Source organism: Neovison vison, chromosome 3 (genome assembly GCF_020171115.1).
Source record: "Neovison vison isolate M4711 chromosome 3, ASM_NN_V1, whole genome shotgun sequence".
Taxonomy (NCBI): Eukaryota; Metazoa; Chordata; class Mammalia; order Carnivora; family Mustelidae; genus Neogale; species Neogale vison.
The window spans coordinates 223,906,108-223,923,037 of NC_058093.1; the positions used below are offsets into that span (position 1 = coordinate 223,906,108).

The following is a 16,930-nucleotide window of genomic DNA, read 5'->3' on the forward strand; positions in this document are numbered from 1 at the left end:
CAGTTAATGCTGGTATAAATGCTTAGACTAGGGAGGCAGGAAGGAGTCACAGAGGAGGCAAAGAAACGGAATGCCCACTTAGTTATTATTCTTAACGGTTTGAGCCCACATTTTCAAGGTAGCAGAACGTGGTTACAGAATGCAGAAACCAAAAAGAAAGAAGGATGCAGAAGCCTCGCAATTTAGAAATAGATTAAGAGAGAAACAGAGTAGTTAAACCATGGAGACCACGAATATGCTCCCATGGGACAATCAGGAAGAACAACTACGCTCCCGTTATGTGAACGGTCCTCGAGGCGTGGACGAAAATACTCATTGCCAACCCCAGACACAGATCCAACCAGCACTGCTTCTGGGGGCAACTCCAGGAGAAGTGAAGATGCAGGGCTCTGGAGAGCTCTGCCAGGAAGCAGCATGTGGCTCTGGGCCACCAAGTGCACGTGAGGAGCATGAGCAAAGAAGTCTATTATCTTCTACAACCTGCTTTGCATGTTGATGGACAGACCGAATAATCTAAAAACATTTTAGACTAGTTCATCTCCTTCTTTAAAGGACAGATTTTCAAGTTAGCCAGGAAAACTTCTTTCTGCGTGCTCTCACAGGAACAGGGGATGCCTGAATTTGTGGTCACCTTAAAATGCTGAGCACCGGCCATAAACTCAAAGTCACGTCACTTTAATATGCTTCTCAAACCCTCACAGTGGGTGCTGGGGTGCCAGGCCTGGTCCGGGACCCTATTCATCTCTTTCTGAATTCTCCTGATGGAGCCTGCCCTGGGCCCAAGGCTTTACATGACACCCCTTTGTCTGTACCCACAGTATACTCACGTGCCTGTGTGGCACCTCACGCTTCTCAGAGCGTAACAGAACTCGTCGTTCCCCACCGGCCCCACCCCCAGCCGGTTGTCTCCAGCTCAGCAGATGGTACCACCATCCAGGAAGGCTGCTTGGGCCAACACTCTGGCCTCATCTTTGAAGCCTTTAGCCTTTACTCCTCCAACTCCAATGTACCCGTCAGACCTGTAGACACAACCTCTAAAACATATGCCAAGGCCCCTGCTTCCAGCCTCACCACACCAGGCCTGTGCTATTCAACCAGAATAGTGTTTGGAGACCAGCGGGGCTGGCACAGCTGGGGAGGGGGAAGCACTACTGGCATCTCGGAGTAGGGGCCACTACCCTGTAGTGGAGGAGATGGCCTCCACAGCAAAGAATTATCAGGCCTAAGATGTCAGCAGTGCTGAGGCTGGGAAAGCCTCCTCTAATCCAAGCCCGTACTGTCTCCTTACTTCTGTGGTCACAGAGCAGAAAGAATTCTAAGAAAGTAAAAAAAGGTAAATACTCTTTCCCCTTGCCTATAGCTCACCTCCCCACTCTTAGAATCCTCTTGGGAAAGGGACCCTGGCTGTCTTAGTCACCTCTTCACTCTCAGGGCCTGGCACAGACAGGTGCTCTATTAATGTCTGAAGATGAACAAGTACGTGTGAAAGACGGAAGTAGTGGCTTTAACCCTTTATGTAGTTGACAGCTTTATGGCCTATAGACTTTCTGTCCTTCGCCATACTGTTCATATGAATAAGTCCTGCACGGCAGTGGGAAGCCCCAAATGCCCAAACTCTGTGTTCATGACACAAAAGACCTTCTTCCTTGCTCGACTAAGAAGGAAAACAACAAGCACATCCAAGTGATAGTCAACTATGAGGTCAACAAAAATGGAATTCTGGAAGAATAAATGATAAAATGCTTCTAAAGCGATGAACAGAAAGGGAAGGGTAAAACTATGCATTTTCATCTAAACATACGTGTATGTGGATGGGGTACACTCAAAAACAGGTGGTTATCCTTGGCCTACAGGATCAAACATGGTCTAAGTTTTCTTTTTTCTTGTCTTTTCCAGTTTTTCATTCAGAAAAAGTGCTACCTTCCGAAAGCAAATGCATGGAAATACAATGCAGGTCACAGGAATGAACTGGTAACGCTGGGACGGAGGTCAGTATGAGCCATTTAACGGAGGTGTATCAGCCTCTAAGAAGAACAGCTCAAAATACCCTCCTTCAAAAACCCATCTTCCAAGCCAAGAAAGCCGGAAGAAAATCCGCTTCTTCTAAGAACAATCATCCACCAAATGTCAGAGATGGACAAAGACGCCCCAGGACTGCACACCTGTGAGTATCTGCAGGCGGATCTGGGTCAGAGTCGTCAGCGAGGTCTGGTAGAGGACACAGATGTTGCAGACCTTCTGGACCTCTGCAGAGTCCACACGCTTACCCCCAACAGGCCTGAGAATATTCCGAACGGACGCAGACTTCTGAAACGCACGCTTCAGGAGATCTGGCATGGAGAGGAGAAGGAATGTGTGAGCAGACGTTCAGCCATCTGCCCGGTTTTACTCTGCAAAGACCATTTCAATAAAGTGATTTACAGCCAGGGCTGGACAGTGGGGCGGCTGCTCTGACTCAAGTCCTTGCTCTGGGATAAATGAAAAAACCATTAACAATAGGCTTTTAGGGGCAACCCAGAGACCTCTTCAGAACACCAGAAAGTATCTCAGACCAAGCCAGGCCTATTTGACTCCCACACGGGATTCTTTCACTAGGCCACCTGACCTCAGAACCACAGGGTAAAAGTCTGGAGGATGATATTAGGGGGAAGATGGGCAAAGACAGAGGGGGGTGGGTGTGGTCCTGGGGGATTCCTGGCTCTGGGCTTTCAGGGGGAAGCAGTATCAAACTCAAGTAGTGATACTCGGTTTGGGTTGTACTCGACTTCAGTTTTAGACCTTCCTGTTTACATTTCCATCCTGCTGAAGGGACACTGAGCTCCTGCTCATGGACAGCTGCACGATGGGGCTCCGTGCCACACTGGAAGAAAAGTCACCCTGAACCTGGAAATCTGCCACAGGCAGGTGACTCCACCGGATTCCGTGTTAGTGGCATTTCCTGAACTTTTCTCAGAGAGGGCAACAAGAAACCTTTCCACAGAACCTATGACTAAGCAAAGGGGCAATGTGGGGGTGGCCCGGTCAGTGACCTAGCGTCCTCTGCATACAGACCCCTACATGGGAGATTTTCATGAATAGGGAGTCAGAAAAGGTCCACTTCCCTTAAGAAATGGGCCTTCCTTCTTTGTGTTAATGAGTAAGAGAAGATCCACAGACCCCCTTTCATTCTAGCTAAGAGAAATTCTGAGCCAAATGGAATTTCATAGACCCCACTGCAGCCCTGAGGAACATCCATAATCTCTACACATAATTGTGGTCTGGGTCACCTATTTGTTTCCCTGGTCCTTGTTTTCTAGCCCTAAGGGTTTTCTGTTGCTCTTTTGCTAAATGTGAACTTTCCTGAAGCAATCTTAAAGCCTGTGTGGAAAAAATTCGAGTGTCACAGAAGTGGAGGGGAGCAGGCACACAGGGACAGCAGGAGCTGCACCTGAGCTAAAGGGACCCATGGGCTCCCCCTGGCCCAGCCACTCACTCTTCACAGGAAGCACATTCTGGGGGGATGCTGGCTGCACATGGGCTGGCTCCTGGTTCTCCAGCAGCTTCTTGCTCAGGATGTCACTGAAGAAGATCCGGATCAGAGGCACCCCCCAAAGGAACTGCAGCTGCTTGGTGATCAAGGGCATGGACTCGTTAAGGCTAGGAGAGAGCAGGAGACCAGGCACGTCAGTTCCACCTGATGCATGGCCACCGACAGCCCACTCAGCTCCTAGTGGGCCTTCCACTCGGAGGGCTGGGCTATGGCCTGCCAGTCAACATGGCAAATGAGAGGATAAAAAAGAGAAGTGGGATCCACAGATGCCACCAAGGACCTAGATGCATAAGGCAATGCCCTCTTGATCTTCTCTGCCACCTTTCCCAAGCTTCCTGTGCCGCCGACAGAATTCCTACTCAACCCAGGGCCCCAGGCTCCCCACGGCACAGTCCTCCCAGACACCCGGGCTCTGTTCTTCATCCTGACCCCACCCCATTCACCACCCGGTCGACAAAAGCTAAATGATGCTTGCTGTACTGCCTGTCCTCTTCTTCACACCTAGACTGCCGGCCTGGCCTGCAAGTCTCTGTGACCCCCAACCTCCTAAGAGTCTCCTTCCCTTCAAGTACTCTCTCCCCACTCCACGCAGTCCCCCCAGCATTAGACTCATGCCTGAAATCTGCTTACTTTACCTCCCGGCTCTACATTCCATGAAGGCTCCCATGGGCTCCCAGTATCACAGGAGAAAGAGCCACCACCCACGAGCATGGGCCAAGCCTAGAGGCAGGCCCTTGACATGCCTTATCTCATTTGATCCTCGAAACAACACTATCCAAGGGACTGGGAATATTTCCCTATGTTTCAGGACTGGAGAATGGGGTAAAGCGGCTTGTCTAAAGCCCCCCAGAGCAGACCAGACTGCACAGTGCTGTGCTCCTCTGCCCCTCCTGCCTCCCATACTATCCCTCCTGTGTCCCAGTCACATCATGCTCTTCAGGCTGGGGGGTCACACCGGGGCCTGCCACCAGCTGGTCATTTGTCTTTCCAACTAGACGGCTCTCAGACATGAGGAAGAGATGCAATCTGGGGAATTCCTTCCCTGCTCCTCATTCTTTGCTTCCAGGGCAGCTTCTAGGAACCCAGGCAGATATCTGAACAGAAAAACAGCTGGGAGCCACAACCACCTTCACTCCTAAGACCTGCCTTATCTCAGTGAAGGGTACAGGTTTCGCGTTGAAACTCATGATGCCATCTTAATTGCTCTCTTCTTGCCTAGCATTTTTAATGTTTTTGAGTTCTGTAATTAAAAATTTTTAAGTTGATATTCCACCTCTTGAAAAGGATGAGGTGCTTCTATCCCCTTTCAATCATGTATCTTATTTTAGCATCTCCAAAATACAACAGTCTAGGGGGTCAGGGAAAGCGATATTGAAAAGGAAAAAATAGTATTGACAGAGGAGACTCACAATTTACTAAAGAATTAAATACAAAATAAAATGACCCCCAAACAACTGCTGATATTTGTAGGTAAAAAAAAAGAAACTGAAGGGATATTCACACGGATAGTCTCAGGGTAGTAGAACAATGGGGTGGTTTTTATTCTCTTTTGGTCTTATCCAGATTTTATTCAATAAATATATATTACTTTTGTAACAGACAACACGACAATAAGCTGGAAGGAGGAAAGGAAGGGGGAGGTGTTGAGAGGCAGGCAGGGGACAGGAAAGACAGCAGTTTGCCCCCAGGACTCACCCGTAGTCCACTGACTGCGAGAACCAGCCAAGGACGGGGTGCCAGTGTGTCAGGTTGGACTTCTTCTGGGACACGTACTTCTGACAGTAGCACAGCATCTGGGTGAGCAAACTCACGAACCCGTCCGTCTCCTCCTCTAACACCCTAGGGCTGAGGGCGCCCAAGTGCAGGAGGTTTCCTACAAACAGAGAGTGGAGAAAGCGGAGTGTGGCAGGGCCAGGTGACCTGCTGCGTCACCTTCACAGCCCTGCTCTCTGCCCAGGGCTCTTGCAACCACGTCCATGTGCAAAAACAAACTCCACGCGGAGAGGTTCCTGGCTTCAAATCCCGGCCCTGCTGCAGAGGAGCTGCGTGCCCCTCAACCCACCTCTCCGATCTGTTTCATAATTCTAAGACTGGAATAAGGCTCCCCACCCTTGAGGTGAGGATGATGGGAAGTAACGTAAAATGTCGGAACCACAGAGGTATGATCTTTAGTGAAGTAACAATTCACTTACACTAAGATATAGAAATCAAGTCAGTGTAAGAAAGGACCTCTGGAAGGGCATCTGAATGTTCTGGGAAATCACTGTTCAACGCTCATGGAAGTTATTTAATATGCCTCGTGTGAGGACTCTCACCATAAATTCTCTTAAAATTTTGCACAAGAAGCTTTTTCTACGTAAAATAGCTTCTAAGTGATGAGAATTACGTACCACTGTTGATTTCAAATGCTTCTCTCCATTTGCTCCTGTCCTGTCTTCAATCACAAGGAAAACGTTAAAAAGATGATGCAGGCCCTATTCTGATCTAACACCCCCGAACTGGGCCTGTCCTCCTTTCTTGAGAGGAGAATTATCCAGGTGATTCATCGCATTTTCATTTTTCCCTTGGCTGCCAGGAAGCCAAGCACCGAAATTCAACATTCATTTATAGTTACTCAACTAAGTTGCCAGGCTGATATATTTTCCATTGATTTTCTATTTTATGTGTCTGTTTTATCTACCTGAGTATATGTCTTTTAAGTATTTCCAAGTGTTACTAAAAACAACTCATGATCTCCAGAACAGTAAAAAACAAACACACTTGGACTTTTCCCAACACCCAGAACACAGTCAAATTCCAGCCACGGATCCTCACCCATTAGACAAAGCGTATGGCATCCTTCTAAGCTTTCACATACATCACGGCATCGATCTTCGTTTCTTAAAAATGTGATGAACTTACGAAGCATGTCATGAGATTCTAAAACAGCGAGGCGCTGCAAACAATTGTAGACGGTTAGAGTGAGAGCTGACAGGAGGAATTTCCCACCAGAGCATGACCTCGATGGCTTGCAGATCAACTCTTGGATGCCAGACGTGCTCTCCATGGCCAGGAAGAAAGTCAACAAAGATGGGAACCTTGCTCTCTGGCCTGCTAACACGAGTGTGCCTACAGTGGCTACTGGCTTAGAAGAAATCTCAGGAGAAGTGGAAATTAACAGAGAAAACATTTATCCTCTAATTTCTAAGAAGAAAGGCAAACCCAGACTCGGGGGGGACATCACAGAGTCACTTACCTCAGGGGTCACTGTGCTGAGATGAGTCACAAGAGCAGGTACAGACATGACGTGGATGAGGAATGGCCGAATCAGATTGTCTGAAAATTGTGCGGCAATCACAGGGCTAGACACAGACAGATCACCTTATTCACACGGGTTTGTGAGTCACCCCAGAGCCAAAGAACCACTCTGCCAATGCCCCCAATTCCCCTGGAATTTTGCTTCACAGGACTTCTGGGAAAACTAAAGGTTGATGATGAGGACACCGGCGGGGGGACTGGCTGAAGCAGGGACAGTATAGTCGTAGGGTACAGCTACAAGATAGATACCTATTTTCAAGTTTTACTGACATGAGAGAATATCCATGCTGTAATAAACTTTAAACAAAACAGAATAAGGAACTATGTCCATGGGAGGTGAGGGAGGAGATAATAACCATGAGGAAGGAAAATACCTTCTGGAATGCTGGCACAATGCTGGGGAGTGGTACTTATGCAGGCGGGTTTACTATGTGATAACTCACCAACGATTAACACTTCGATTAAGCAATTTATTTTAAGTATGCATTATGATAATAATACTTAGATATGTACATACACAGATAAGCCCATAAGTATATACAAGTGAAAAAAACCCAAGAAAGATCTAAAAAAAATGTTGATGTTTGGGTTGCAGACTCAGGAGAGACATTTTTTCTTCCTTATACTATCCTATTCCATCCAGGTTTTATACAATATGCATGCAGTTCTCCATAAAAAGAAAAAAAGATAAATGTTATGAAAATAAGAGAATGACCCTTATACAGCACACCATATATAAAAATTAACTCAAAAGGGATTATACACCTAAATGCTAGTTAAAACTAAAACTGTAAAACTCTTAGAAGAAAACACAGCAGTAAATTTTTGTGACCTCTGGTTTGACAATGATTTCTTACATAGGAAAAAGAAAAATCACAAAAATCTGGATGGAGCGCCTGGGTGGCTCAGTGGGTTAAGGTCTACCTTTGACTTAGGCCACGATCCCAGCGTCCTGGGATGGAGCCCTAAGTTGGGCTCTGGGCTAAGCAGGAGTCTGCCTCTCACTCTGCCTCTGCCCCTCCACCTTGCTTGTGTGTGCATGTGCTTTCTCTCTCAAAATAGATAAATAAACTCTTAAAAAACATTTAAAAACCACAAAATCTAAAACTCTTGGCTTCAAAAGACACCATCATGAAAGTAAAAAGACAACCAGCAGAAAGGGAGGAAATATTTGCAAATTATCTCCTGATAAGGGACTTTCATTTGGAACATAAAAAGAACTCATATACTCAACAACAAAAGACAACCCAATTAAATAAAGGGCAAAGACATTTTTCTTTGAAAGACATTAAACAGACATTCTTCCAAAGAAAGAAGAGCAAATGGTTGCTAAGCACATGACAAGATGGTTAACATCGCAGGCCTACCGGTCAAACTGCAGGATCAAAACAACAGGAAGGGATCACCTCACACCCAGGAAGAGGGCTTTGATGAAGATGGTAACAAGAGTTGGTGGGAACCTGGAGAATCTGTAACCCTCATGTATTACTGGTGGGAATGTAAGATGGTGAGGCCACTTTGGAAAAGTCTGGCAGTTCCTCTAAAAGTTCAGCACAGAGTTACCACCTGATCCAGCAATTACACTGCTAGGAATACACACAAAATGGAAAACCGGTCCACATGAGAAACCTACACATGAATGTTCACAGTAGCAACACTCAACACCGCCAAAAAATAGAAACAACCCAAATGTGGCATGGCCCTACCACAGAATATTACTTGGCTATAAAAACGAAGAACGGACGCATCCTTCTCCTTCCATTTTTTTTTTTTTTTTTTTGAGAGAGAGAGAGAGAGAGATAGATAGATCACAAGTAAGCAGAGAGGCAGGCAGAGAGAGTGGGGGAAACATGCCCCCCCGCTGAGGGGCTCGATCCCAAGACCCCGAGACCATGACCCAAGCCGAAGGCAGAGGCTTAACCCACTGAGCCACCCAGGCACCTCTGGATACATTCTACAACACGGATGAACACACCGTGCAAAGTGAAAGAAGCCAGGCATGGAAGACCGCATGTTGTAGGATTCCATTTATGGGAAACGTCCAGAACAAGCAAATCCCAAAGATTAAATAGATTATTAGTTGCTGGGGACATGGGAGGCGGGAGGGGGTGGGAGTGGGAGAGAAGGCATGTGGCTGGTAATGGCTTGGGGTTTATTTCTGGAATTAGACAGCGGTGATGACTGTACAAGTCTGTGATCTGTAAGAGCGCCTGAGTGGCTCAGTCCTTAAGCGTTTGTCTTTGGCTCAGGTCATGATTCCAGGGTCCTGGGATTGAGCCCCACATCGGGCTCTCTGCTCGGTAGAAAGCCTGTTTCTCCCTCTCCCACTCCCCCCTGCTTGTATTCCCTCTCTCGCTGTCAAATAAATAAAATCTTTTAAAAAATAATAAAAAATAAAAATAAAAACCAGTGAACTGTATACTTCAAATGAGTGAAAGGTAAAATATGTGAATTATAATTCAATAAAGTGATTTTTAAAAACACCAGAGGTCGTGCAAGAAAAAAAAAAAAGGAGGTAGAACTTACAGGAGGAAATTGATTATCTTCTAGCTAATACTTGCAACAAGCAAGTTATGTTACCAGTACTTAGACTATCAAAATTTGAATTATAAACTTTCACTGTCAAGGGTACCATTTTTGGGACAAGAAAACTAGTACGGCTGAAATGCTCAAAACACCAGAGCATCTGTCAACCACCTGTCTAAAGGAGGCTGAACAACCAAGCTAAACTCACTGAACTCACTTGGACAAAAGAGAATTCTTTAAAAAGAGAAAAATTAAGTTACTTTCTCTATGTTAGAAAGAAGTGTGGATCAGGACTAAGCAATTACCCAGACAGAAGAAAAGCAAACCACAAGAGGATGTCACCAAAACTTTAACTCATCACTTCCTGCTTGCAAGGGAACAACTGCATCTCCAAGGGGAAGCCAAGGGCAGGATCCCACCCTAAGTAACTCTGCCTGACTGACCAGGAGTGAGGCACTGCAGGACTGTAAGGAGGCCAGTCTCAAAAGACCACACCGACACACCAGACACCCCATTTCCCTCAATGCCTGGTTATCTATAGCCCCAGCACGAGGTCATCAAAATCTTCCTTTAGCCTTATATTTGTTGCACTTAAGCCTCCGGTGATAAATCCTACCAGTGTCCTGCCAGTGGTAAATTTAGCAGGGTGCACCTTATATGCAGGTCTCAGTGGTAGGCACCTGGGCAGGGGAGGAGAGGACAAGGGAGGTTCACTGCACAGTGCCCACCAACAGAGAGCTCATTCTGCAACCAGGGAGAGGGATGGGCACATGGGAAAAACAGAAACCAAGCCTGGGCAAACCTGGAACCTGGGTAATAAATGGAATGAGGAGAATTTGAGAAAGTTCCCACATGCCACAAATTCAACATATACTGTACCTAGAATAAAAAAATGCGTCCAGTAGGTGAGGCAAGTAGGCAAGTGTAAAGAACAAGGAGTAGAGAGCATGGGCTCTGGAGTCAGGCAGCCTGGGTTTAACTCCTGGGCCTGCCACTTCCTGCTGTGTGACTGGGGGCACATGGCTTAACCTCTCTGGGCCTTCGCTTCCTCACCTATAAAACTGAGATTGGAGAATATGGTGAGTAGTCAGCTAATGTGAGCAGAAGTCTTAAAACAATTGTGTGGCCCATGAATGTTAGCTATTTGCAGCATAAGATTTGGTGATCATATCTAAACATACCATTTATAATTTTGCAGACTTTCAGTAGTATACTGTAGTATGAAAAATTCACTAGATATCTCATTTGAAAAGAGATAACAATTTCAATTACATACAGATATTTTCATACTGTTAGAATTACATACAGATACATACAGTTACAATTACATACAGATATTCGGGGGCGGGGGGGAAAGGCGCACTGTTGAAGAAAAGAGTTTTAGAGCAGCCCGGCCTTTACAAGTGAGCCAAGTCTATAGTAGGGGGTGAAAAAACCTAAAACGCTGGATGCCACTGTATTCTTAAGGGAGAAGAAACATGCTGGAACAGCTGGCTGTGACCCTCTTGGTGAATTACACCATGAATTACTACCCTCTCGGGGCGGGGGAGGGACGCTGGAACAGAAGGAAAGATCTGTGTTCTCAGGAGACAGAGAAGGAGGCAGAGCTGCTGCTGCCCCAGAGCTCAGGCATCCATGTGTCAGCCCTTTGCTGTCCCTGACAGAGCAGAGGGTGGGTGATACTGGAATGAGCCGCCCCAGAAGGGGACTCAGGAAAAGAAGTTGCAGGAAACCTCCCGCTGGAAAACCTGCTTCTACCTACATCCTATGACTCATTAAATAGAACTCCTTTCAAGGTCTTTGAGGAAGGTATAATTTACTAGATAACCTAGTCTACCTCTGAACTAATTATAGCATCACTGGCTGACACCTGCTCCTCTGTCTCAAGGATCTCCCCTCTAGAAACATGTTGTCCAACGCAGTAGCCAGTGGCCACGTGTGGTTTCCGAGCACTTAAAATGTGGTTAGTTCAGCGACAGATAGGCTTTAAGTATAAAATCCACCCCAGGTTTCAAAGACGCAGTATGAAAAGAAAGAAATTATTATTTTTTTTTGATGGCTTTTAATTTTTTTTAATTGAGAGACAGACATCACAAGTAGGCAGAGAGGCAGGCAGTGGTGGTGGGGGGAAGCAGGCTCTCCGCTAAGCAGAAAGCCCGATGTGGGGCTCGATCCCAGGATGCTGGGATCATGACCTGAGCCGAAGGCAGAGGCTTTAATCCACTGAGCCACCCAGGTGTCCCGAAAAGAAATTATTAAGTTTATAACTAAAATAATCTAAAAACACTGACTTCATGTAGAAATGATTATATTCTAGATATACTTGTTTACATAAAATAGATTATGTAATAAAATTACATAAGATTTAATTTTCCCCTTTTTTGACTTTTTAAATGCAGTTCTTACTATATTTCTATTGGACCAGGCTGTTCTAGACCAGCCTTGTCCAATAGAACTTTCCATGATGATGGGAATGTTCCTTATTTGTGTGGTCCAGTAAGGTCATCACTGCTTAGTCACATGTGGCCCGGAAGCGCTTAAAACATGGCAAAACAAGGAACTGAATTCTTAATTCTAATGTATTTCTAACAGCCCCTGGGGATCAGTGGACAGCACAGTCTTGACCAGTGGCTCACATATGGTTCACAAACCAAATTCTGCCCACCGTATATTTTTCTAAATAGAGTTTTATTAAAACACAGGCCCTTGTCACTTGGGTATGTATTGTCTAGGCTGCGGTGTGCTCCAATGGCAGGGTGGCTGTGACAGACACCGTGTGGCCCACAGAACCGAGAATGTGTAGAAGCTGGCCTCTTACAGAAACAATGTGCCAACTGATCCTCTAGAAGATCATTTTCCAAAACAGTATTCCGTAGAAAAGGACTCCATGAGACATTAACAGACACACTCCAGCACTGAAAAAAATCAGGCGAGGTTACTGCACATTCAGGAAGGTTTGGGCCAACATCAGATTAAACAAACCCAAAGGTTCCTGAACCGCCAGACTTGTCGAGGGCTTCCTGTGGTTAAGTGCCCTGTGGATTAGCAAGGGGGGCAGAGCAGGGCACTCTACCAAGCTGATTTGATCACAACACTCCCTCTGCCCTAAGTTTATTATTACCTTGGGGATTAAGGTTATTGGGTTACCTTATTAACCTCTTCTCCCAAGTTAGTGCTGCTTTTGACAGTGTAAGAAAGTTCCGGACCCAAACAGACCCAGCTCTGTGTACCTGATGATTCTCAGAATTGCAGGCATCATTTCCACAGGGAAGTAGTTAGCTTCTTACGTATTTTCTATCTCCTAAGTGAAGGCAAACAGCACCTCCTCTCTGGGCCTCTAGATTTGAACTTTTTAAACCCGTGTTCACAACACTACTCTCTTAACCCTCTGCTTGGCCCTTTGCTGGGCCTCCTCCAGCTCTCGGGTTCTATCAATTAAAAGCTCAAAAGGACATATGCTTATATCTCAGGCCCTTGGCACAATGAAAGCAATTCACTTTGAAAAGCTTCCTTCGAATCATGATGCCAAAACCTCAGGGGCACAGACAGAAGAGCTGCCACAGATGGTCACCATCGGAAGAACGACACTTCTGGTGAATTCTGATAAAGCAGGCAAGCCCAAACCGAACATCAGGAATAGGAGAAAAGGAAAGCAAGAGGAGGAAGCCTCTCGAAGCGTGCCAACCCCTCAGCCGGTGTCTGCTACTTACCGCAGCGCTAGAGAAAAGGTTGCAGTTAAAGTGCCTTTGGACAGACAAGGCCGGGGTCTCGCCAGGCCACGGGTTAACAGTACCTGAAAAAGAACACTTTAACTGGTCAGGGGACAACGCTGATTATATATTCACTTGTATGTAAAAAAGCAGCGTGGAAGTAAAATGAGGGCTTCAGATAAAAAACTCTATTGGAATTTTTCTGAAAATTCTTCTGAAAAGAAGGGAGAACAAAGTAAGGGTTATTGCCTGCATGACACCACACCAACTCTCAATATCATATTTAAAATTTTGAAATAATAAAGAGCTAAAAAAGTTTACAGCCAGTGAAAATACCAGACTTAAATCTCGTTTGTGTGTTCTTCCAATATTCTGGGATCCAGAAGCTTCTCTCATGGAGATGAATGGCTGATGACACCACCTCTGGCCAGCAAGCCAGCTCACAGGATTTGTGTGAGGAGAAAAGGCAACCCAATCAGGAAGGAGCCGGCTCATCTCAGTACCAGGAAGAAGGAAGGGCTAAATCAATGCTACTTCTTAAACTCAACAATCCCAAAGTGTTTTTAAACAGTGGTTAGAGTTCTGACAATTCCCTGGGGGTGTGAGCTGGCACAGTAAAGCGCAATGTGGACAGAAGGTGTTTGAGGACACAGCAAGAAAGGTAATTCCAGACACCACCCAAGAAGGAATCCAAGGGAACCAAGCCCTGAGGTGTCGTTCCCAACTTTAAATGTCAAGTGACTGGGTTATTCCTGGAGCCAAAGATGGAGCACAATAGAGGGATCCCAGGGCCACTGTCCTCCCCTGACACAAACCTTACAGGGGAAGGGACAGGATGCCAGGCCTTAAACTCCTCTTGCGAAAAGGTTTCTGTGGGGAAGGCACCAGATAGGCCAAAGAAATCAGTCGTAAAAATCCAAGTTCAGGTAGGGAAGAATAAGGTCCCACGATAAGGCATGGGGTCACAAACCTGCAGCACGGAATAAAACCCACGCTGGTTGAGATGACCCATGATGTTTGCACAAATGTGGTTCATGGCTGGCCGAAGACTCTCCCCTAAATGAACAAAAAGAAAAAAAGTCTGAGAAGAAAGGCACTGGCCTTACTGTGAACCGATTATCCATGGAACAGAACATCACGGCCCAGGCCCGAAGCCATAAAGGAAGTAGAAAGTAGATTTTCTCTGGCTTGCTTTTCTACTCCCATCTTTGGTTTGGTCCCAATGTACAGGGAGAGACCAATCGCCAGAATTCTTTCTCCCAGAAAGTCCAGCTCAGGTGTCCCCTCTTAGGTGAGGAGTCCTATCATTTCCCTGGCCAGAGGTAACACAGAGGGCCTGTAGCACCCTTCCTAATTCCCTCTGAGGGCCTGGCACCCTCTGCTCTCTGTGGCTGCCTTCTCCCTGCACCAGGATAAAGCTCCCTGGAACTCAAGGACAGAACTCACCCAGTTTTAAACCACCCACCAACTCCCCTGCTTTAAAATCACCCCTCCTTCCTGGCTGGGAGCCTCTGCACATACAGTTGCCTCGGCTCTCAAAGTGTTATCCCTCCCCTTGGCTCTGAACGCTAACCCTCCCTCCAGCTCCTAGCTCAGACATGGCTCCTGCAGGGGAGCCTGAGCCCAGACACAGCAAGGCAGGTCCTCCCTGACCCACTGAATGCTCTCCCCTCTGGTAGCCCTCATTCCAAGCACCAATGGCCACACGTACATGCTCACAGGTTCTGTCTGCTTATTTGCACATATGGTCACAGGTCCGTGACTTCCCTTTGGGGTCCGTCCTCCTCACCAGACTCCCCAGAGTTGTGAGGAAGGGCAGACACACAGTTGTTTGGCTCCTAAACCCCCTTGAGGGCAGAGATCTTCTCGGTCTCTCTGGCGCCTGCATGGTATCTGGCACCGAGAAGGCTATTAGCCGAATGGAAGGATGAAGTGAACATACGAAACACGTAAGGCTCAGCCCACCCTCTGGGGAAAAGGAGGCAGCTTTAAGACACAAAGTTCACGGGAAAAACAGAATTATTTGCTCTCAATGATTCTGATGTGAATGACAAGGTCAAGCAAATATTATCAATTGGAGACTGAGATGCTAGGGGAGTTTTCAAAAACGAGATCAGAGGGACCAAGCCTTTGAATATAAATGCAAAGAGAGGAGAAATTATTAGAACACTGAACAAATTCTGGAAACTGCAAACACCATCTGATGGAAGTGCCAAGGGCATCTTCATTTTATGTCTCTCCCTGAGACTTATGGCAGCAAACATGTTTCTTAAGAAGGTGAAAGTTCCCCAGGCTCACTATGCAAATGCCACATGGGAAAGATTTTGTAGCAAGTCCCACAGACCTTTCCCGCGAAGAATTTTCCATGTTGAAGTGTCTGTGAAGGTGACGAGCATCGTGAGGTACAGCGTGATGAGTCTGGAGTCCTGTAAAATTTCGGGCTGGAAACAATAAAAAAACCGAGATGAGACACAAGCCCTCCCGTCTCCCACAGCCAAGCATCCATTCACAACCGGCCTGGATGCAGACTGGCCTCCGATAAGGGAGTCAGGACTGAGTTTATCCTTTTCCTCCTGGGAAGTGACCCCTTTGGGAGTTAACGGAGAGAGATGCTGGCACACTAGTGCTCAAGCATGGAATCTGAAGTGCTCTTGGGAACGGAGAGAATTCTTGGAAAACAGGCTGACTGGAGCTGGCTTGCTGTGTATGTTCGTACGCAGACATGTATGCATGTGTGTACACTGAAGCTGCAGTGCAGAAATCCAGCTGAACACAAGGACTCTGGCCTCAGATGGCTAGCTTTACCACTTCCTAGCTGTGTGATTTATTTAGGCCAAGTTGCTTACCCTCTCTGTACTCGTTTCCTTGGCTGTTGACGAAGGAGTAGAACCACTGCTTTCTCCATAAGCTTGTTGTTAGAAATGAATGGATTAAAGTATATAAGGCACTAAGAACAGTGCCCGGCACACAGGTAACTCCATGGAATACTGGCTATTATTATAACCATAATTCATGCTTGTTGCCAGGTCAAGGCTGAGTGAGTCATTCACAAGTGCCTTGAGGGAGAGGGCTAGGAATGGATCACTGGGGGCTCTGGGGACCTCTGCCCCTGAAACCTCTCCCCATTGTGCAAAGTGAAAATGTCTGCTGTTTCCAACGACTCACACCCTTGCCCACATTCTCCTAACACAAGTGTGAGTACAGGACCAGGAAGGGCCAGTGGCAGTACCCCATCCTTCTTGCCACTGTGACTAGCTCAAGGTTGAGATCAGGTTCCCAGGGTGCCTTTATCAGTCCTCCCAGATTTCTAAACCAATGGGGGAGTCCTCACTTTTCTTGTGGTCAAGACAGGGTAAGGATGTGAGGTCAGAACTGCTGGCTACCACGATTTCATAAGGGAGCAGGGATGAGAGAAAAGGGTAAGGAGAGCCTTAGAAACTTCTGGTTCTGGTCATCCCTGGCTGCCATGCTATAGAGAATATTCTATCAAAGACAGTCTCTTTCTCTCTTAGCTTGTATGTATTACTGGCTGCACTGATGTTTGGTATCTGTACTTGCAACAAAAGGCCTGACTGATACAGTAATATAAGCAATAAATTATCTGTTGTGTCAAAAGAACAGAAAGAAAGCCAACAGATTTCCAGGGATCGGAGACTGTAGTAAGTACAGGCCAATGGTCAAAATATTGCACAGAAAAGCAAGGCTCATTCTGATAACAGGATCTAACTCGCTCTCTTTCAGAACAAGGGCTCTAATAATTTCTTTTTTTTTTTTTTTAAATTTTTTTTAAAAGGCTCTAATAATTTCTTAATAGACTCGGACAAACTTTCAAAGGAATAACCTATGAAGGAATCACGAGGACTCTCAA

The 16,930-nt window shown here is 46.3% G+C and overlaps 1 protein-coding gene across 3 annotated transcripts in view; it reads right to left on the reverse strand.

Moving 5' to 3' along the window:
* Nucleotides 1-16,930, reverse strand: part of UBE3B (ubiquitin protein ligase E3B) — a 52,189-nt gene that overhangs the window by 27,941 nt on the left and 7,318 nt on the right. For all 3 annotated transcript variants that reach the window (XM_044244089.1, XM_044244088.1, XM_044244090.1), the window contains 8 exons: nucleotides 15,407-15,503; nucleotides 14,033-14,118; nucleotides 13,063-13,145; nucleotides 6,765-6,870; nucleotides 6,344-6,464; nucleotides 5,225-5,402; nucleotides 3,473-3,636; nucleotides 2,163-2,330 (listed from right to left, as the gene is read on the reverse strand). In XM_044244089.1, coding sequence (XP_044100024.1) covers nucleotides 2,163-2,330; nucleotides 3,473-3,636; nucleotides 5,225-5,402; nucleotides 6,344-6,464; nucleotides 6,765-6,870; nucleotides 13,063-13,145; nucleotides 14,033-14,118; nucleotides 15,407-15,503 — 1,003 coding nt within the window. The remainder of the gene's footprint in view (nucleotides 1-2,162; nucleotides 2,331-3,472; nucleotides 3,637-5,224; nucleotides 5,403-6,343; nucleotides 6,465-6,764; nucleotides 6,871-13,062; nucleotides 13,146-14,032; nucleotides 14,119-15,406; nucleotides 15,504-16,930) is intronic.